The 19,580-nt window shown below is 36.9% G+C and overlaps 2 protein-coding genes and 1 pseudogene across 4 annotated transcripts; 1 reads left to right on the top strand and 2 right to left on the bottom strand.

Annotated features, from left to right (window-relative positions):
* Positions 1–31: 31 nt before the first annotated feature.
* LOC117613307 (putative disease resistance RPP13-like protein 1) lies at positions 32–3,013 on the bottom strand (the record flags this gene model as incomplete). Its single annotated transcript, XM_034341922.1, has 3 exons — positions 2,958–3,013; positions 2,762–2,829; positions 32–2,596 (listed from the first exon to the last, which is right to left on the bottom strand). A coding segment is annotated over exon 3 (2,547 nt), but the record flags the coding sequence as incomplete, so codon positions are not given.
* Positions 3,014–3,470: 457 nt separating this feature from the next.
* LOC117613308 lies at positions 3,471–9,766 on the top strand (annotated as a pseudogene).
* Positions 9,767–10,148: 382 nt separating this feature from the next.
* On the bottom strand, positions 10,149–18,872 carry LOC117613306 (putative disease resistance RPP13-like protein 1). 3 transcript variants are annotated; one of them, XR_004583705.1, is made up of 4 exons: positions 18,708–18,872; positions 17,408–17,475; positions 12,937–17,244; positions 10,149–10,597 (listed from the first exon to the last, which is right to left on the bottom strand). XR_004583705.1 is itself a non-coding variant. In XM_034341921.1 (3 exons), exon 3 carries the CDS (start codon positions 17,224–17,226, stop codon positions 13,489–13,491), a length of 3,738 nt encoding a protein of 1,245 aa, XP_034197812.1. In that variant the 5' UTR covers positions 17,227–17,244; positions 17,408–17,475; positions 18,708–18,872; the 3' UTR covers positions 12,837–13,488. The 3 variants fall into 3 exon arrangements, 1 of the variants encoding a protein (XP_034197812.1); XR_004583704.1 differs by lacking the exon at positions 10,149–10,597 and adding an exon at positions 11,558–12,182; XM_034341921.1 differs by lacking the exon at positions 10,149–10,597 and having other exon boundaries at positions 12,837–17,244.
* Positions 18,873–19,580: the final 708 nt, after the last annotated feature.

The following is a 19,580-nucleotide window of genomic DNA, read 5'->3' as shown; positions in this document are numbered from 1 at the left end:
TGATAGAAAGCAATTTCAAGCAAGGGAAAACCTGATCTTGTGCGAAAGGAAGCCATTTCTTCCAGTTGCGCATATCCTCAAACTCAAGAGTCTCCAATACTGGAAAAGGCAAGCTACTCTCTCCATAGAACTCAGGACCGACACTTCTCACTGCAGCCATTCCTGTAATATAAAGTTCTTTGAGCAAAGGCAGTTGCCCAAGTGGTGGCAAGATTTGACAATTTTTACATTTGTGTAAGCGTACATGCACCATAGTGGAGAATAAACGATCTCCAATCCATGTTGAAAATTCTAATCCAGCATAACCCCTGATGATGAGTTTTTCAAGCTTTCTATGAGGTTCTAATCTGTCAAGCACGCCTATTTGCGTTTCTTGTGTCAACCATTCTAGCATCAATTCATCTACTCTCTCCTTGGATTTTAAGTCGGCCTTCCGTGCATCCTCAGCATCGATCACATTCTCCAACCTTGAGAGCGATAATGTCCCTCGGAGATGGGATAGGGATCCTATCTCTCTTATCCCTGATTCATCACTACCTTTACCCACCACAAAATTAGGCAAAGACTGCAGATTCGTCAACCGACCTAGTTGCGGAGGCATTGCTTTTAGTGAATCTACCTTTGAATTGTTGAGATGACGCAGATTCACTAGATTCCTCAAGTTTATGGGTAGTGCCTCCAAAAAACTACAACCTTCCAATATCAGTGTCTGTAAGTTGAAAAGAGTGGTTGTTGATTCAGGCAAACTTGTTATATCTGTGTGAGAAAAATCAAGATACCGCAGATACTTCAAATTACCAATTGAATCTGGCAGCTCAGTCACTCGATAGCCATTCAAAGAAAGCACCCGTAAGTATTGCATCTGAGGTAATAAATCAAAAATTACCTTTCGAGCCAGATATCGAATCCACCCAGTATTTGATAGTGAAAGTGGCAGGAATGTTCGCAAACGTTTAACTTCGGGAAAGGCCTCAAACTTTTGAACTCCATCATAGTGACCAATTATGAAAGACGAATGACGAAAGCATACAGATTGCAAGTTATCACCTTTCTTGTCCTCCAATCTAAAACAAGTATTTCCTGCTGCCCATTGTGCCAAATCAGTAACAAGGTCATGCATTACATACCGTGAATTGTTTTCACTTGCCTTTTGAAATAATGACCTACATAATAGCTCTTGAAAATAGTCGTGGCCTAAATCCTCCATTTGTCTATCGGATTCTGGTGGTTGTTGAATCAAACCTTCTGCCATCCATAAAAGGATCAATTGCTTCTCCCCAAATTCGTAGTCATTTGGAAATATTGAGCAATAGGCAAAACACCTCTTCAAGTTGGAAGGAAGATAGTGATAGCTCAACTTTAATACCGGAAGAATGTCACTCTTACCTGATAAATTCCACAATTTGTTGTTCAATATTTCTTCCCATTCGTTTATTTCATTCTGACGTAAAAGCCCACCAAGAGTTCTTGCAGCTAAGGGCAATCCACTGCATTTTTCAGCAATTTTTTTCTGAAGCAACTCAAAATTTGGTGGTCTATCATTGTTCACAAATGCATGCTGCTCAAATATTTCCAAACAATTATCATCTGACACAGACTCCAAGTTATGAACTTCGGTGGCTCCCATAATCTTTGCAACTTTTAGGTCTCGTGTTGTCACAATTATCTTACTTCCTTGTGCTCCAACACTAAAAGGGGACTGAAGTCTTGTCCACAGATCATATAAATCACCTTTGTTCCAAATATCATCTAAAACAATTAAAAACTTTTTACCTCTTAACTGCTCATTCAAATCATGCTGCATTTTACTGAACTCCTCTACTTTAACGGGTTGAGATGTGACTGATTCAAGAATTGCCTTCGTCACTCTTACAATGTCGAAGTCATCGGACACACACACCCACACCCTCGGCTCGAACTCCTTCATGACATCACTGTTGTTGAATGCAAATTGAGCAAGTGTAGTCTTCCCAAGGCCAGCCATGCCAACAATGGCAACAACATGAAAGTTGACATTATTATGCTCATCTCTCGACAACATGTCTAATATTTTTGCTTTATCTCCATCTCTTCCAACAATGGTTAGTCCACCTAGCACACCTGAAGTTGGTGGCCTTGACCATGCTTTACTAGACGTTCCGGTGCCCTTTAAACCAAACTTATCTTTCCGTTCAGAGATCTCTTGCAACCGCTCTGTAATCTTCTTTATTTCAGAGTTCATATCGAAATTGAGTTTCAGTTTAGAGAATGAACTCCGCACCTTTTTACTTGTGCTGGCTTGATCACGCCCCTCTATCTGGCGCTTCAATATTTTAGTAGCAAATTTGTCCAGCACGTCTTCTACATCATAAGCCAAGTCTCTGAGGTCATCCAGCCACAATTTCACACCATGCTCTGTCAGTTGCTTCTCCCCCGCATCATTCAGCACCGCTACGATTGCAGACAAATTGTCACTCCATTTATTCAGCTTTTTGTCGACGCCCTTTACGAGACCAAAGTAGTTGAGGATCTCGCGAGGCGCCAACCTGTCGAGCAGCAACTGAAGGAACGCCCCAAGAAAAATCTCTCCCACCGCCATGCTTGTTGATAATTAAGACTGAAGAGACACACACAAGCAGCCAAAGAAGTAAGGAAGTTTTCTTCAACAACATCAACATGCCCAACTAGTTTTAGCTGGGGGAACAAGAATAACGATGGAAGGCCAAATATAAAACAAAATGAAATAATTACGTAGATATTTCAGTTCAGAATAAGCACTTACATGGAAATTTTGAGATCTGATTTTGCATGAGATCCACAAATCCAGACTGAACAAATTAAGATGCACAACTGCAGAAATTAAGTGAAAAATAGTTTTACTTAGGATGTGTAAGTCTCATTGATGAATGTATGTATGGCATATAAAAACATAAATATAAAAGATTGAAATAATTATTATGCTTGCAAGAAGCACTTACATGGAAGTTCAAATCTGATTCTGCTTGTGAGCAACAAATCTGGACCGAAAAAGCAGAACAGCAGAGCTATAGTTTTGTTCCACTTTACTTTTGGTGGGGTCGTTTTATTTTTGTTTGTTCTGTTCTATTTCGATCAAAGTGACTTTTTGGTTGGTGCCAGCCATCATCAATTCATAGAATCTCTCGGCAAAGAAACAACAATGATGACACGAAAGCATCTCCACTAAATCGAGTTGGTGCCAGCCATCATCAATTCATCTTTGCATGCCTTTGTCTACCACCGAAAGCAAAAGCAAAAACCACCGAAAGCAAGGCTGGATTTTCCTTTAACTTAGCCATAAAAAAAGAAAGAAATAATCAATAAGAATATTGTATTTAAAGCACTGAAGCATCATGCTATGCGGGAAAAACTAACTCTACTAGCAAATTGTACTGAACTCGTATGAAATCTGCTTCCCACTCATGTAATGGCTATACAGGTGTCATGATGTTATGTGGTTCCCAGTTTGTTATATGACTGATTACAAATTGTGGTTTATTGAGGTAAGTGGCAATTTGAAGAGTAAAGTTTGCTACTTTACTGCTTTGTACCCCATCAACCTCTTCAATTAAATTAATATAAAATTAGTGAAACACCCATTTCTAGACATGAAACTATAAATATACCCTACACTATTTAAAACATAGAAACACACCCAAAATAAACCCAAAAATCAACAATTGTATATTTTTTAATTTAATTAATAAGATGAAATATCTTTATTACCCTTTTTAGCATTAAATTAGTGTTGGGCTTGTGTTGGGCTTGTTTTAAGTTATCGTTCCTATTATGCAAATGAAATATAGTTGTTAGCTTCCAGTAAATGGTATGAACAGTTGTTAAACTGTTCATACCTTGCTATTGAGTTGATTTCTATGACATAGTATTAACAAGGTACTTCCATGACATAGTATTAACAGATTTTTCAGAAATGGTATTAACAATGTTTTTGCAAAGGATATCGGATATCTTGCTGGGTTTTTTTGGGTTTTTTGTATGAAATGGTATTAACAATGTTTTTCTATGAAATGATATTAACATTGTACTTCTATGACATGATATTAACAATGTATTTCTATGACATGTTATTAACAATACACTTCTATGACATGGTATTAACAATGTACTTCGGGCTTGCTGGGCTTATTTTGGGTTTTTTTTGAGTTTTTTGTATTGGGCTTGTTTTAAGTTAATAAATGGCAGAGATGTAATTTATAGGAACTTCAACACTCATTTATTAGATAGTAAATGATTTTTGTGTGTGTTTCTAAAGTCTATTCCATATAGGGTTTTTTTTTTATAATTTCATGTCCTATTTTGGGTATATTACTAAAGCTCCCAATGTTTAACTTTTCTTTTTGTTTTTAATCAAACATTATTGTTTAATTCGGTTTAATAATACCACATCAATATTTAAATAATAATTCATTATTTTTCACTCAGTCCCATGTAGGCTTTCACCATTCCAAGACAGTTCATGTTGTTCCAAAGGTGAGTGGGTTTGACAAAGCTGTTGGAGAATATTTTACTATTTGAAGAGGCTGTTGAAGATGCTCTAAGTGCTTGCTCTCAACCTACTTAGTAAGTCAGTCACAATTATTAGATTGAGATCACAAATTAATCTTGACGGAGGAGTATTGTATCCAATGGCGGAATCATGAATTTTTCAACGGGCGGGCTAACTAAAGTTATTAGTTTAAAATTTAACGATTATTTTTTTTGGTATTTCCAATTTCTATAGTCTTTCTAGAAATAAAAGTAAACATGAAATCATATAAACCAAGCTAATTCATAGCTCCATAGACTAATTTTCAATAAGTTTTAACATAAACCAAATAAGGTTTAACATAAACCAAATAAGGTTTAAGACCATAGTGGATTGAACATCTAAGGCTTTTTACCTAGATTGAACTTAGGTTACTTCATACATTCATATCATACATGAAAAGTTGTTTCATCTCTACTAATGATTTCAAACTTTTACAAAGCCATAGTTGAGGGAATCTGGTATATTGCAAAATACAGCAACGAAGCGCACTACCGAATCCTTATGACTTCAAGGGAAGGAGGTAGACCAACATCTGGAAAAGAAACCAGACTTGAGCATCCAACTATGTGAAGGTCTTGAAGAGCCGTGAGGTGATGCAACCTTCTGGTACCTTCGAAAGACTTGCTCACTTGTATAATTCTAGATATTTAAGCTTGGAAGTCAATATTTGCAATTGCAGCAACTCCTCTGCTTCTTTTCCCATCTTTTCAAGGAGGGAAGAGTTGCCTTCAATAACCAAACGATCAAGAGAAATCAAGTGTTGCAATACTCTATCCTCATTCTTCAGTGAAAATGTCAACTCCTCACATCCGCCAATTGTCAAATTTGCAACCTTCCTTAATCCTTTGGTGAATTCCCCTGTTTGGAGCTTCACCTCTGAAATATTTGTAAGTTGCAAGGACTCTAATAACTCAAACTCAACGCCACTTGTCTTCACCACCACTTTGCAACCGTCAATGTCTAATGCACCAATTTGTTTATAGTTGGAAATTGAAATCACCAATCCCTTGCATTTAATAATTCTAAGTGTTTCTAATGAATCAAGGTTCTCAGGAAACTTACCCTCCAATTGAGGGCAATTTGTGATAGAAAGCAACTTCAAGCAAGGGAAAACCTGATCTTGTGCTAAAGGAAGCTATTTCTTCCAGTTGTGCATATCTGAAAACTAAAGATCCTCTAGTACTGGAGAAGGCAAGCTACTCTCTCCATAAAACTCAGGACCAACACTTTCTACTGCAATCATTCCTGTAATATAAAGCCGTTTGAGTGAAGGCAACTGCCCTAGTGGTGGCAAGTTTTGACATTGCTCACATTTGCCTACGTATACACGAACCATAGAAGAGAATAAACGATCTCCAATCCATGCTGAAAACTTTAGTCCAGCATAACCCCTGATTATGAGAATTTTTAGCATTCTATGAGGTTCTAATCTGTCAAGCACACCTAATTGAGTTTCTCGTGTGTTATCTGACCATTCTAGCACCAATTCATCAAGTCTCTCCTTGCATTTTAAGTTGGCCCACTGTGCATCCTCAGCCTCGATCACATTCTCCAACCTTGAGAGCACTAATTTCCCTCGGAGATGTAATAAGGATCCTATCTCTCTTATCCATGATTCATCACTACCTTTACCCACCACAAAATTAGGCAAGGATTGTAGATTCGTCAATCGACCTAGTTGCGGAGGCATTGCTTTTAGTGAACGTACATTTGAATTATTGAGATGACGCAGATTCACTAGATTCCTCAAGTTGATAGGTAGTGCCTCCAAATAACGACAAAGTTAGGTGGTGTTCAGGTGGCTGCTTGGGTTTGATGGGTTTAAGGAGCGGTTGCTTGCGGATGACTTGTTCTTGACTAAGATTGCTATAGAGTATGGTGTTGGAATATTCACCAAGGTCTGTGATTCTTCTAACTTGCTAACTTCTAATCTGATAAAGTTATAGAAAAGGTGAAATCTTGACCGTTGATCCATACTTTGGCATCTACAATTCTTATTTGGCGCCTCAATGGAAATGGTGTCTCTGTTATGCATTGGATATCTTTTAACTTCTGAATATCAAATACAAATGAGAGTATATGCTATGTACAGTTAGGTGTAAGCTGAGCTCTTTCCATGTTGCTCCTTTTTCAGACTGCTGCAGAGTTGGAGCGGCGCCGCGAAAATTTTACCAAAGAGCTGGATTTTGTTTTTGCGGATGTGGTACGCCTCTCATATAAATAAGATCTTTGATTATGTTGTGCTGCAGAATGGAAAACTATTGCCTACAAACTATGTTATTTTCATCAGCTTCATAGATGAGCAGCTTATACAAGTGATGTTTGTATAATTGGGCTGAGCGACAGTGTAACAGTAAGAAACACTGTCGGAATCTGGGATATGTCATATGATATAAATATTAAAATTAAATAAGTTAAACTCGAAAAATCTGCCTTTCAGTTGAGTTTTGGGTTGTGAATTGGAATGGATGCAGAAAACTATCATTGGGCACATTGAGCTCAATGCCAACTCTTGGTAGCAACCTTATGTGCAATTTGTGCGCTTCCAATTACAGAATCACTAAATGGTATTCGTGTCTTCGGTCATTTTCCTTTGAATAGGAGTTGCTTGATTGTAGGATCCTCAGTTTCCACTGTTGCGTTTTTCTTTCCTTGCAACTTGATTCTAGGTATCTTTTTATATTTGTATGATCCTTTTATTTATTTTTGGTTGGCATTTCTGCTATCTGTGCTCTAAAACTGAGCCTGCTCTGTGGGAACTTTAGTTAATTGACTGGTTGAAATTGTTTGCTTCAATTGGAAATTGGACTTAGAATTTGTTAATGGGGTTGCAATGACAATATCAACTGTGTTTCTGAAGTAGAGTTATAAATTGCAGGGATTGCTTATCATTTAATTGCATTTTACTAGTAGGAGCTGGTGCAATGTACATCATTTAAATTTGTTTACTCATTTGATTACTTCCCCATACTTTCAGAAGGCTTCTTAATCTCAAAGGAAAGTTCCTTTTCTAGTCATAAGCTTTCATATATGTTAAACTTTGTGTTGCTTGGTGTGCAAAAGATCTGCAGCACTTCTTCAACTTTGTAACAATTGGAAGTTTTCCTTAATTTTGATGATAGCTGATGTGTTTCGTTTACCATTTCATGCTATCTATTTCTGCCCTTTTTATCTGTTGGGTTTCTGGTTTCTATTTGTTGCACCTTTTTGCAGCCTTACTGTTAATATATTTGTTTTTAAATCTCAGGTGATGGCCATTATAGCCGATTTTATGCTTGTTTGGCTTCCTGCTCCTACTGTTTCACTTCGACCTCCTCTTACTGTCAGTGCGGGGCGTCTTGCTAAGTTCTTCTATGGGTGTCCTGATAATGCTTTTCAGGTTAGTGCTTGCTTCATTATTTTTGGTCTTTTAAGTTGCTACTTTGTCATAGGACTATAACAAGCAAGTCATCACTCCTGTCTGCAGGTAGCTTTGGCTGGAACATCTTACTCACTCTTACAGAGAATAGGTGCAATAGTGGTATGTGCTATCTAACAGTTTAGCAGTCACGTTCATGTCTAATAGTGGTATGTGCATTGGAGTTTATAGTATTTTGATATTTTATTCAGAGAAATGGAGCTAAACTATTTGCAGTTGGGACTGGTGCATCTCTGGTGAGTGAAAATTTTCAGCAATAACCAAATACTTTCCATACCTATTTAACCCTCTGTAACTAATTCATTATATTATAGAGCATGTACGCTTTAATTTAACATTGCATCAACCATTAAAACATTGATGAACAATTCTATACAGGCCTGGGTTCTTTATATTCTTGTCATATTATAGGGTCTCCAATACTAACCCTAAAGTATCTTCTGCATGTTGTATTGGAACACTTATACAACATACATCATGAGCAAGGAAATTATAATTAATGAGAACATTGTATTTAAAGCCCTGAAGCATGATAGGAAAAACTATATTAACTTTTGCTGGTGAAGCAGAGGATGTTCCCATATTATCAACTAGTGTAGCCTATGGAGTTTATATGGCAGTTTCTAGCAATCTAAGGTACACATGTTTTCTGCAGATTTAAGTAATCTATTTATTATGTACTCTAACCTTCATGAACTGTCAGCATAGACCAATAACAAACTTTTCAAGACTGACTGAATAAACTTGGTATTTTAAAGAGTAAACATTTCAAGACTGACTGAATAAAAATGTCTTAAAAAGAAACTCTTTAACCTCTCTAAATAGAACAGCTACTTATGCGAAAGGACACTGCTCATCATTATTCCAAAAATGGATACAAGATGTGCTGCAGCAAAGTAAGGATCTGCAAAAGACACCTTGAAGAAGGAAATCTTTTGTTTACCATTATTTAGCTTTATGTACATAATTCTTTGTTTTTTCGATTGAGGGGAAAAAGAGCCAATGCTATGATATATGTTGGCCTTTAGAAAATTCTATATATCAATTGTCTACCGTATGGAAATTCCTTTTCAGGCAAGATAATTGATGTTGGTTGGACAAGGGGGATTAAAGAAACATGCATCCCATCTTTAAGAGAAGGACTAAGAGATATCTTGATTATTTCATTGACTTATTATTTTATTTGGCAATGACACTGCTATTTAATTATTGCTCATAAATAGTTAGAGGCTAGTCAGAAATGATAATAATTTATTTTTGTTACTATTGGAAACATGCATAATGATATACCTTTTGTTTTAAAGGTACCAAGTTCTCGCTGGAGTAATTGAACAACGAATTCTAGAACCCTTGCTACACCAACACAAGATTATACTTAGTGCAATTTGCTTTGCTGTTCGAACAGGCAACACATTCTTGGGGTCCTTGATGTAAGATCTGAGTTCTCCTTGAATCTCATCATCTTAGTTGGTTGTGTTTTCCTCATCAATTCTCATGATTCTTTATATTTTGGAACAGGTGGGTTGATTATGCACGGTGGGTTGGAATTCAAAAGATACGAGATTAGAGCATAGGGTAGATTACATGGTTGTTGTAAGTAATTTTATTTTTGTGCAGATATTGATTTTGTTTATGGAATTACAGTGCTGTAACCTTCCGATAAAAATGCATTTAGAAAATAAACTAGCAACCAAGAGATATCACCTATATATGCTTCCATCGTGGTGGGGTGGACAATCAGACCAAGCATGGTCTTTGCCAATTAACCCATTTGTTTTCTTTATTTAATTTTTGTTTAAATATTGGCATATATAGATTATAATAGTCTAGACAGATAGTTGAACTCTTAGAATGGCCGTAGATTCATATTATCCCCATTTGTAATGCAAACGGCCGTAGATTCATCCATCATGCATAGAATCTCTTATTGATGAACTGTTTACTGGTGAATGTCACTCATAAAAATGGTGAGGACATGCATAAACATGTCAGCACCAAAGAATTTAAGTAATTCCTAATGAGCTAAAAGAAACAAAGAAGACAACATACAATGAAGATGCACAACCAAATTGGTCATCAACAATTCAGTGCCTAACCAAAGGGGGCGTATCTTATTTGATTGAGGATGGAATAAGAATTCTGAATATGAATATGTAATATCTCATTGCTTGCTTAAGAGGCGGGTTAGGCCAGGCCAATGAGCTTGCCTCATTGCGCCAAAGTTCAAATTCCCCTCTCCATTGATTATATTAATTTAGAATAGATTATCCTTTGTAAAATTTGTATAAAAAAACTTTCATTGTTTGCTGTTCCTTCTCACTGTTTACAAATGCCTAGTGAATTGACATGACCCAATAAAACAATCCTTCTTGCTCTGATCGGCAGAATATTTAAAGCAAATAGTTGTCCAAAGAACTGACGAAACTCCATCATAAATATCTTCCTTTGAGTCCTTTTTGCACCACTGTCACCTACTGCTGCAAAGGAAGAGGATTCTGCTCTTGAAAATTTGAGTTTGGGCCTATTTAACTCCCATTGCTGCTGAAAGTAGCAATGGATGGTTTCAACTCTTTCTGCAAAGAGGACAATACCATTGTAGGCGTCACACTCGAATCAAGGAGCAAGCAAAACATCTGGAGAGAAAAAGAGCGTGAGCCATACGAGTTTACTATTCCCCCTGCAGTGGTTTCTTGAGAAGCTTGAAGGGATGGGAGTTGAAGACTATTCTGGCACAACACAACATTGGCTTCCGTAAGCTGTATATGTTATAAAAAAATAATAGTTTTCCTCTTTCCGTAAAGCCAAATACAAAATATTTATATTATAAATAACATATAAACAAATTTGAAAGTTTTGAAGGTATAATGAAATTGAAGAAAACAAAATAATAGGTAAGTAAAGGAAAATAAATAATAAGTTAGAAGGTGAGTTTGGTACGGTGAAGTACGTCAAAGACGCTGTCCTAAAGCCTTTGAAGCCTCCCTACGTGCAGGTACTGACAGTTTACAAGACTCCAAGATACGACCCCTTATACACAAACTCAAGATCCGCTATGAGCACGTTCACAGACATATATAGGTATCCAAGTCACATAACCATTGCCCAAAATAATAATAATATAAAGTAGATAATATATGTAAAAGTAGACAATGAGAGAATTAGAATGTGTATGTGATATTCTGATAATGTATTATGTGTTATTGTGTGTTATTGTGTGTATATTAAATGTGAAGGAGGAGTGGCCTTTTATAGGCATCCAAAAACATGTAACCTTCACCAACCATAAAAGTCCACAAACCATAAAATTAAGGCATTCACCAACCAGAAATAAAACCTAAATATTAAATATTTATAACCCCCATAATAAATAAAATAAAACAGCCAAAATAATTAAATAAATAAAATGGTTAAAATTAAAACCTTTTAAAATTCCAATAGTATATAGCATCTGAATATTGAAAGCGTTCCTGCCAATTCAGAAACACATTTTTTAAACAAAACACGGCAACCTCACTTGTATTTCCAGCATGATTCAAAAGATAATTTGGTAAATCATGAAAATAAAGATGAAGCTTAGTTGCACATATAATATCTCAGTGCAAATATCAAGAATTTGTCACAAATATCTGGCAGGTTCAGTCGACATTTCTGTTTAAAAGAACAAAGAATAACACTTGGTTACGTGATGTCCTTTAAAAACTGCTAGCTCTACAAGTCCTCTAAAGATTGTAAAGGGGTCAGGGTTCAAATCTTAAGCTAAGATTAAGTAAACCTACCAACTTGAATACAATCAAACAAAAGAAAGAGAAATATGGGTAAAAGTTTTCTCAGTACAGAGATGACAAAATATTACAGGGCAAACCAAATGGCAAAATATTACAAGGCAAACCAAATGGCAAAATATTAAAACTCTGAAACTTGAAACAGAAAGGTAGTGATTTACCATCTTCAGTTGATGTTACCACGATATGAAATGACCTTGTTGCTATCCAGTCCTTTCACAGCTCTTCACCCTGCAGCTCTGGAAGCAAGAGAGGCAGTCCCTTCTTTTAACCCTCTCACACTGGACCAGACATCATGCGAGGACTAGGTCAATTTTATCGAGGCCTTAAAAAGAGTAAATCGCAGTGGGAGGTTGGGGAATCCCCAGTCAGGATGGGAGACGGTCATCTTGAAGTGATGTGAATTTGCTGATCTAATCTGGCTTAAATGCACTTCCTGTATTTATTCTTATGGATGAGAAACTAAGTTCTGAAATACCAAAATAGCAATTGAAAATCACATTTCAATGTGTCATGGTCATGCCTTAGTGAAAATGAAGATTATAGTGATTGAAGAAGTCAAGAGTGTACAATAGCATAAGGCAAGAACCAGAACCAGCAAATCAGTAAATTACTCTTTTTTAAAAAAATAAATAAATGAAACCACCAATTGCTGCTGGTGATTTAGATATTTTATATAAATTAATTCCTGTCCAAATGAACCCTATAATTAACAGTATGATTATTTAACAATGTTGTTTCTTTTTCTTTTTCTTTTTCTTTTTTGTACAATTATATTATTCATATGCTTAGGTAAATGCTATATATTAACTATAGTTAACCGAAAAGAAAACTGCTATTAGCTATATAACAGCATCTATAATCATGCTTCTTATTTTTTTAGTTAAAATTTAGTTATAAAATTTGAACTACAATCATACTCCCTAATATAGAAAATCATAAGTAATATAAACATTTTTTAATTCAATATGATTGGTCTTGCTGTAATTTTGACAAAACTATATTGGTCAACAATTTGCTTTTCTTTTCAGGGATCCCCCGACATTAAAAAATTATAAACTACTCGCAAATCAGTAAAGAAAGAACCAGAAACAGCAAATCAGTAAACTACTCGCAATAATATGCCAGAAAAGGAGTCTCACCATAAAGAGTACAGGGAAAGTGTTGATAATGTTTGAAATTTGAAGTACCTGGGGAGAGTGAGAGTCGGAGTTGACCATGTCCATGTGTCGGTGTGGGTTCTCATCATCTTCAAACCGTCTTCTAAGGCCATATCTTTATGCGGGGGATGTGGGATATTTTGGGCAGGTATCGTCCTTTACTTCCAGGCTGGCATTTATCTTTTAGCAGAGGACACCTAATGATTTTAAGTTCCCTCAGTGAAATAGGCAACCCCTCCACTGGAATAGATGCCAGCTTTGGACAATCACAGAGTTGAAGAGATTGAAGAGAGGTGAGGAATTGAAAGCCCTTGCTGCTCAGTTTCTTCAGATTTGGGAAGCCAGCAATTGAGAGAACAGTGAGAGATTTGGGGAGAAGAATCTCCATCTCCATCTCCCTGTAACTGTCGGGTGGAAATGACACCACACTTGGGTCTTCACCACTAATGAACAAGCCTGTAAGAGAGGTGAGCCTGTGCAACAACTCCCACAGCGGCTTACAATTCTTGAATCCACTAATTGTAAGTGATGTTAGGTTGGGGGGAAAGGAAGTGAAATTTAAACCTTCACCGTAATCAATATTCAATTCCTGAAGACAGTTGAGATTGCACATGTCCGGTAACATCTCCAATTTGTTGCAATTTTCGATGTGATTTCTTTCAGGCTGGAGGCGGCTGTTGTTGTTGGCGAAGGCAAACCCTCACCACTCAGGCTCGGGATGGAAACCAGACTCCCACAATCATAAATCTGTAAAGTTTGAAGATTGGTGAGGTGGCATAGGCCCTCCGGTAAGGATTTCAGATTTGGGCAAGAATCGATGCTAATATATTCAAGACAATAATTAGTGTTGTCGTGGGCTAACTCATCGGACATTATTAACTGCAGCTCTCCACAATCGGATATGTGAAGGCGTTTAAGCGCCCTGGGAAACAACTGGGCTCTCAATGATAACGACGTTAGAGATTCACATACCCGTATTTCCAAGTGCTCAAGAGAAATATGAGAAGAAGAGGAAGACGAAGAACTATCCTCCTCTTTCTCTACTAATGATTTCAAACTTTTACACCTCCTTATCTCTATTCTTCTTAGATTTGGGGGAATCTGGTATTTTGCGAAATACAGCAACGAATCACACTCCTCAATCCTTATGACTTCAAGGGAAGGAGGCAGACCAACATCTGGAAAAGAAACCAGACTTGAGCATCCAACTATTTGAAGGTCTTGAAGAGCCGTTAGGTGATGCAACCCTTCTGGTACCTTCGAAAGACTTGCACACTTGTTTAATTCCAGATATTTAAGCTTGCAAGTCAATATTTGCAATTGCAGCAACTCCTCTGCTTCTTTTCCCAGCTTTTCAAGGAGGGAAGAGTTTCCTTCAATAACCAAAGAATCAAGAGAAATCAAGTGTTGCAATACTCTATCCTCATTCTTCAGTGAAGATGTCAGCTCCTCACATCCGCCAATCCTCAAATTTGCAACCTTCCTTAATCCTTTGGTGAATTCCCCTGTTTGGAACCTCACCTCTGAAATATTTGAAAGTTTCAAGGACTCTAATAACTCAAACTCAACGCCACTTGTCTTCACCACCGCTTTGCAACCGTCGATGTCTAATGCACCAATTTGTTTATAGTTGGAAATTGAAATCACCAATTCCTCGCATTTAATAATTTTAAGTGTTTCTAATGAATCAAGGTTCTCGGGCACCTTACCCTCCAATTGAGGACAATTTCTGATTGAAAGCAATTTCAAGCAAGGGAAAACCTGATCTTGTTCGAAAGGAAGCCATTTCTTCCAGTTGTGCATATCTGAAAACTCAAGAGTCTCCAGTACTGGAAAAGGCAAGCTACTCTCTCCATAAAACTCAGGACCGACACTTTTCACTGCAGCCATTCCTGTAATATAAAGTTCTTTGAGCAAAGGCAGTTGCCCAAGTGGTGGCAAGATTTGACAATTTTTACATTTGTCTAAGCGTACATGCACCATAGTGGAGAATAAACGATCTCCAATCCATGTTGAAAATTCTAATCCAGCATAACCCCAGATGATGAGTTTTTCAAGCTTTCTATGAGGTTCTAATCTGTCAAGCACGCCTAATTGCGTTTCTTGTGTGTTATCCGACCATTCTAGCACCAATTCATCTACTCTCTCCTTGGATTTTAAGTCGGCCTTCCGTGCATCCTCAGCATCGATCACATTCTCCAACCTTGAGAGCGATAATGTCCCTCGGAGATGGGATAGGGATCCTATCTCTCTTATCCCTGATTCATCACTACCTTTACCCACCACAAAATTAGGCAAAGATTGCAGATTTGTCAACCGACCTAGTTGCGGAGGCATTGCTTTTAGTGAATCTACCTCTGAATTGTTGAGATGACGCAGATTCACTAGATTCCTCAAGTTTATGGGTAGTGCCTCCAATAAACTACAACCTTTCAATATCAGTGTCTGTAAGTTGAAAAGAGTGGTTGTTGGTTCAGGCAAACTTGTTATATCTGTGTGAGAAAAATCAAGATACCGCAGATACTTCAAATTACCAATTGAATCTGGCAGCTCAGTCACTCGATAGCCATTCAAAGAAAGCACCCGTAAGTATTGCATCTGAGGTAATAAATCAAAAATTACCGTACGAGCCAGACATTGACTACTCCACCAAATATCTGATAGTGAAAGTGGCAGGAATGTTCGCAAACGTTTAACTTCGCGATAGGCCTCAAACTTTTGAACTCCATCATAGTGACCAATTATGAAAGACGAATGACGAAAGCATACAGATTGCAAGTTATCACCTTTCTTGTCCTCCAATCTAAAACAAGTATTTCCTGCTGCCCATTGTGCCAAATCAGTAACAAGGTCATGCATTACATATCGTGAATTGTTTTCACTTGCCTTTTGAAATAATGACCTACATAATAGCTCTTGAAAATAGTCGTGGCCTAAATCCTCCATTTGTCTATTGGCTTCTGGTGGTTGTTGAATCAAACCCTCTGCCATCCATAAAAGGATCAATTGCTTCTCCCCAAATTCATAGTCATTTGGAAATATTGAGCAATAGGCAAAACACCTCTTCAAGTTGGAAGGAAGATAGTGATAGCTCAACTTTAATACCGGAAGAATGTCACTCTTACCTGATAAATTCCACAATTTGTTGTTCAATATTTCTTCCCATTCGTTTATTTCATTCTGACGTAAAAGCCCACCAAGAGTTCTTGCAGCTAAGGGCAATCCACTGCATTTTTCAGCAATTTTTTTCTGAAGCAACTCAAAATTTGGTGGTCTATCATTGTTCACAAATGCATGCTGCTCAAATATTTCCAAACAATTATCATCTGACACAGACTCCAAGTTATGAACTTCGGTGGCTCCCATAATCTTTGCAACTTTTAGGTCTCGTGTTGTCACAATTATCTTACTTCCTTGTGCTCCAACACTAAAAGGGGACTGAAGTCTTGTCCACAGATCATATAAATCACCTTTGTTCCAAATATCATCTAAAACAATTAAAAACTTTTTACCTCTTAACTGCTCATTCAAATCATGCTGCATTTTACTGAACTCCTCTACTTTAACGGGTTGAGATGTGACTGATTCAAGAATTGCCTTCGTCACTCTTACAATGTCGAAGTCATCGGACACAGACACCCACACCCTCGGCTCGAACTCCTTCATGACATCACTGTTGTTGTTGAATGCAAATTGAGCAAGTGTAGTCTTCCCAAGGCCAGCCATGCCAACAATGGCAACAACATGAAAGTTGACATTATTATGCTCATCTCTCGACAACATGTCTAATATTTTTGCTTTATCTCCATCTCTTCCAACAATGGTTAGTCCACCTAGCACACCTGAAGTTGGTGGCCTTGACCATGCTTTACTAGACGTTCCGGTGCCCTTTAAACCAAACTTATCTTTCCGTTCAGAGATCTCTTGCAACCGCTCTGTAATCTTCTTTATCTCAGAGTTCATATCGAAATTGAGTTTCAGTTTAGAGAATGAACTCCGCACCTTTTTACTTGTGCTGGCTTGATCACGTCCCTTTATCCGGCGCTTCAATATTTTAGTAGCAAATTTGTCCAGCACGTCATCTACATCATAAGCCAAGTCTCTAAGTTCATCCAGCCACAATTTCACACCATGCTCTATCAGTTGCTTCTCCTCCGCATCATTCAGCACCGCTACGATTGCAGACAAATTGTCACTCCATTTATTCAGCTTTTTGTCGACGCCCTTTGCGAGGCCAAAGTAGTTGAGGATCTCGCGAGGCGCCAATCTGTCGAGCAGCACTTGAAGGAACGCCCCAAGAAAAATCTCTCCCACCGCCATACTTGTTGATAATTAAGACTGAAGAGACACACAAGCAGCCAAAGAAGTAAGGAAGTTTTCTTCAACAACATCAACATGCACAACTAGTTTTAGCTGGGGGAACAAGAATAACGCTGGAAGGCCAAATATAAAACAAAATGAAATAATTACGTAGATATTTCAGTTCAGAATAAGCACTCACATGGAAATTTTGAGATCTGATTTTGCTTGAGATCCTCAAATCCAGACTGAACAAATTAAGATGCACAACTGCAGAAATTAAGTGAAAAATTAGTTTTAATTAGGATGTGTAAGTCTTATGGCTTATAAAAACATAAATATAAAATATTGAAACAGTATAATTATGCTTGCAAGAAGCACTTACACGGAAGTTCAAATCCGATTCTGCTTGTGAGCAACAAATTTGGACTGAAGAAGTAGAACAACAAAGCTTGAGTCTTCCTATGGTTTTGTTCCACTCTATTTTTGATGGGGTGGTTTATTTTTGTCTGTTTCTGTTCTATTTCGATCAAAGTGACTTTTTAGTTGATATTTTTCATTTTTATTTTCTGCTTGTATTGTATCAAGCAGAAAAGCCACTTTGTTCGAAATAGAACAGAACAAACAAAACAAAACAAAAAAATAAACGACCCCACCAAAAGTAGAGAGGAACAAAACTATAGGAAGACTCCAGCTCAGTTCCACTTCTCCAATCCAAATTTGTTGTATCATTAACGTTGTTTTATTATATCATTTTGATCAATTTGAAGATTAAGGGCAAGATTTTCACGACAATCGAAAATTTTTATTAGCTTGAAATTACCGATTAAGGGTTCGTTAGAGCTTGCCTTTGAAATGACTACAAGCTGCTCGACCAAAAAAATTAGGCTTATAACAAAATTTCTTATAGATGAACAAAATGAGTAAGAATAATTCTTATAAGAAACAGTACTAAATGAGACAATAATGTGAAAAAAGAAGAAGGAAATAGTATATATATCAGTCCCATTTTATTGAGAGATCATTCAAATAATTTTATATATATTTATGATTCTGGTTTGCTTTTATATATAGTTATGGTTTGCTTTTATAACTGATGCCACCGGCACGTTACATAGAAAAGTGGAAGCTGATAATTGAGTTTTGAATCAATCGTGTGTCTACTCTATTCTAAGAGCAGTTCTTGAATATCGCTTGTATAAACAGAAAAAAAAATACATAACAATATATGTAACTAAGCAGACTTGGGAAGACAGCGAACCTTTTTTTATTTATAAAACTCATAAATCAGTTTTGAAAAAAAGAATAAAAAATTCTTCAAAGTTTCTATTGTTGTATCTTGCGAAATAGATGAAGAAAACAGGAAGTCTGAGCAGATAAATACATTCGCTCTTTCTTTGATAAAAAAAATAATACTAATTACATTGCGCAAAACAAATAAAATACAAGAAACTAGAAGAAACAAAATATAAAAGGCACCGAACAGAATAAATCAAAAGTACCTGCAGTTTAAGTATCAGCAGCAGATTTCTTCACGAATTACCAAATACCGAAGGTGTCGCAATGAACAAGAAGGAAAATTTAAAGGCAATACACAGTTACACACTTTTAGAACAAAAGAGATCAAGAGAGCCAGAACCAAGACATAATAATATATATGAAGATGGATGAGTGGAAGATGGATGAAACTAATTATGGGTTTGAGAATTTTGAGTTGACGGAAAAGACTCCGAAACAAAGACTGGTAGATAAGGAAAACGCAATGCAAATTCCCCAGCCTTCACATAGAAGAAGTAGAATGCTTATTTACTTTGTTTTGGTCAAAATGAAAAGTAGAAGCTGATAACTGAGTTTTGAATCATTGGAGTGTCTAGTCTATTCTAATGGCCCAGCTCCAGCTCATGCTGCGTCCTTCTGTCTACTTACGTTTGATCCTGACATGGTTTATTTTCAAAATCACTCACATCACACTTGCTTTTGTCCAGCCACATATTATGATTAATTTCACCAATAAATTTTGATGAGGTTGGTCACATATTGCTTCTCCCTCACTCTCATTTCATGGAAGTTCAAACGGCCCTAAGAGCCAAGTCTCCTACAAAGTACGTATGGAGAACACAAATAAGTAACAGCAGGTAAATAGATGTTTTGTTATATATAGGGTTTAGCATAAAACATGCCCTATTTTATAGTTTAAAGTGCAACGGTTGTAGTAGAAGTAGTTAAGATATTTATGACAAAGTGATATTCTAAACTAACCAAATGTAAATATTTGAGTGCAAGGGAATAATCATAGAACTTGGGTGCAAGGCTAAACTAACCTTAGGAGACCCAAATAACAACTTTGTCAACAATGGCTATAAATTCCCTTACAA

Source organism: Prunus dulcis, unplaced genomic scaffold, assembly GCF_902201215.1.
Source record: "Prunus dulcis unplaced genomic scaffold, ALMONDv2, whole genome shotgun sequence".
NCBI lineage: Eukaryota > Viridiplantae > Streptophyta > Magnoliopsida > Rosales > Rosaceae > Prunus > Prunus dulcis.
This window is presented reverse-complemented; position numbering and strand designations above follow the sequence as displayed.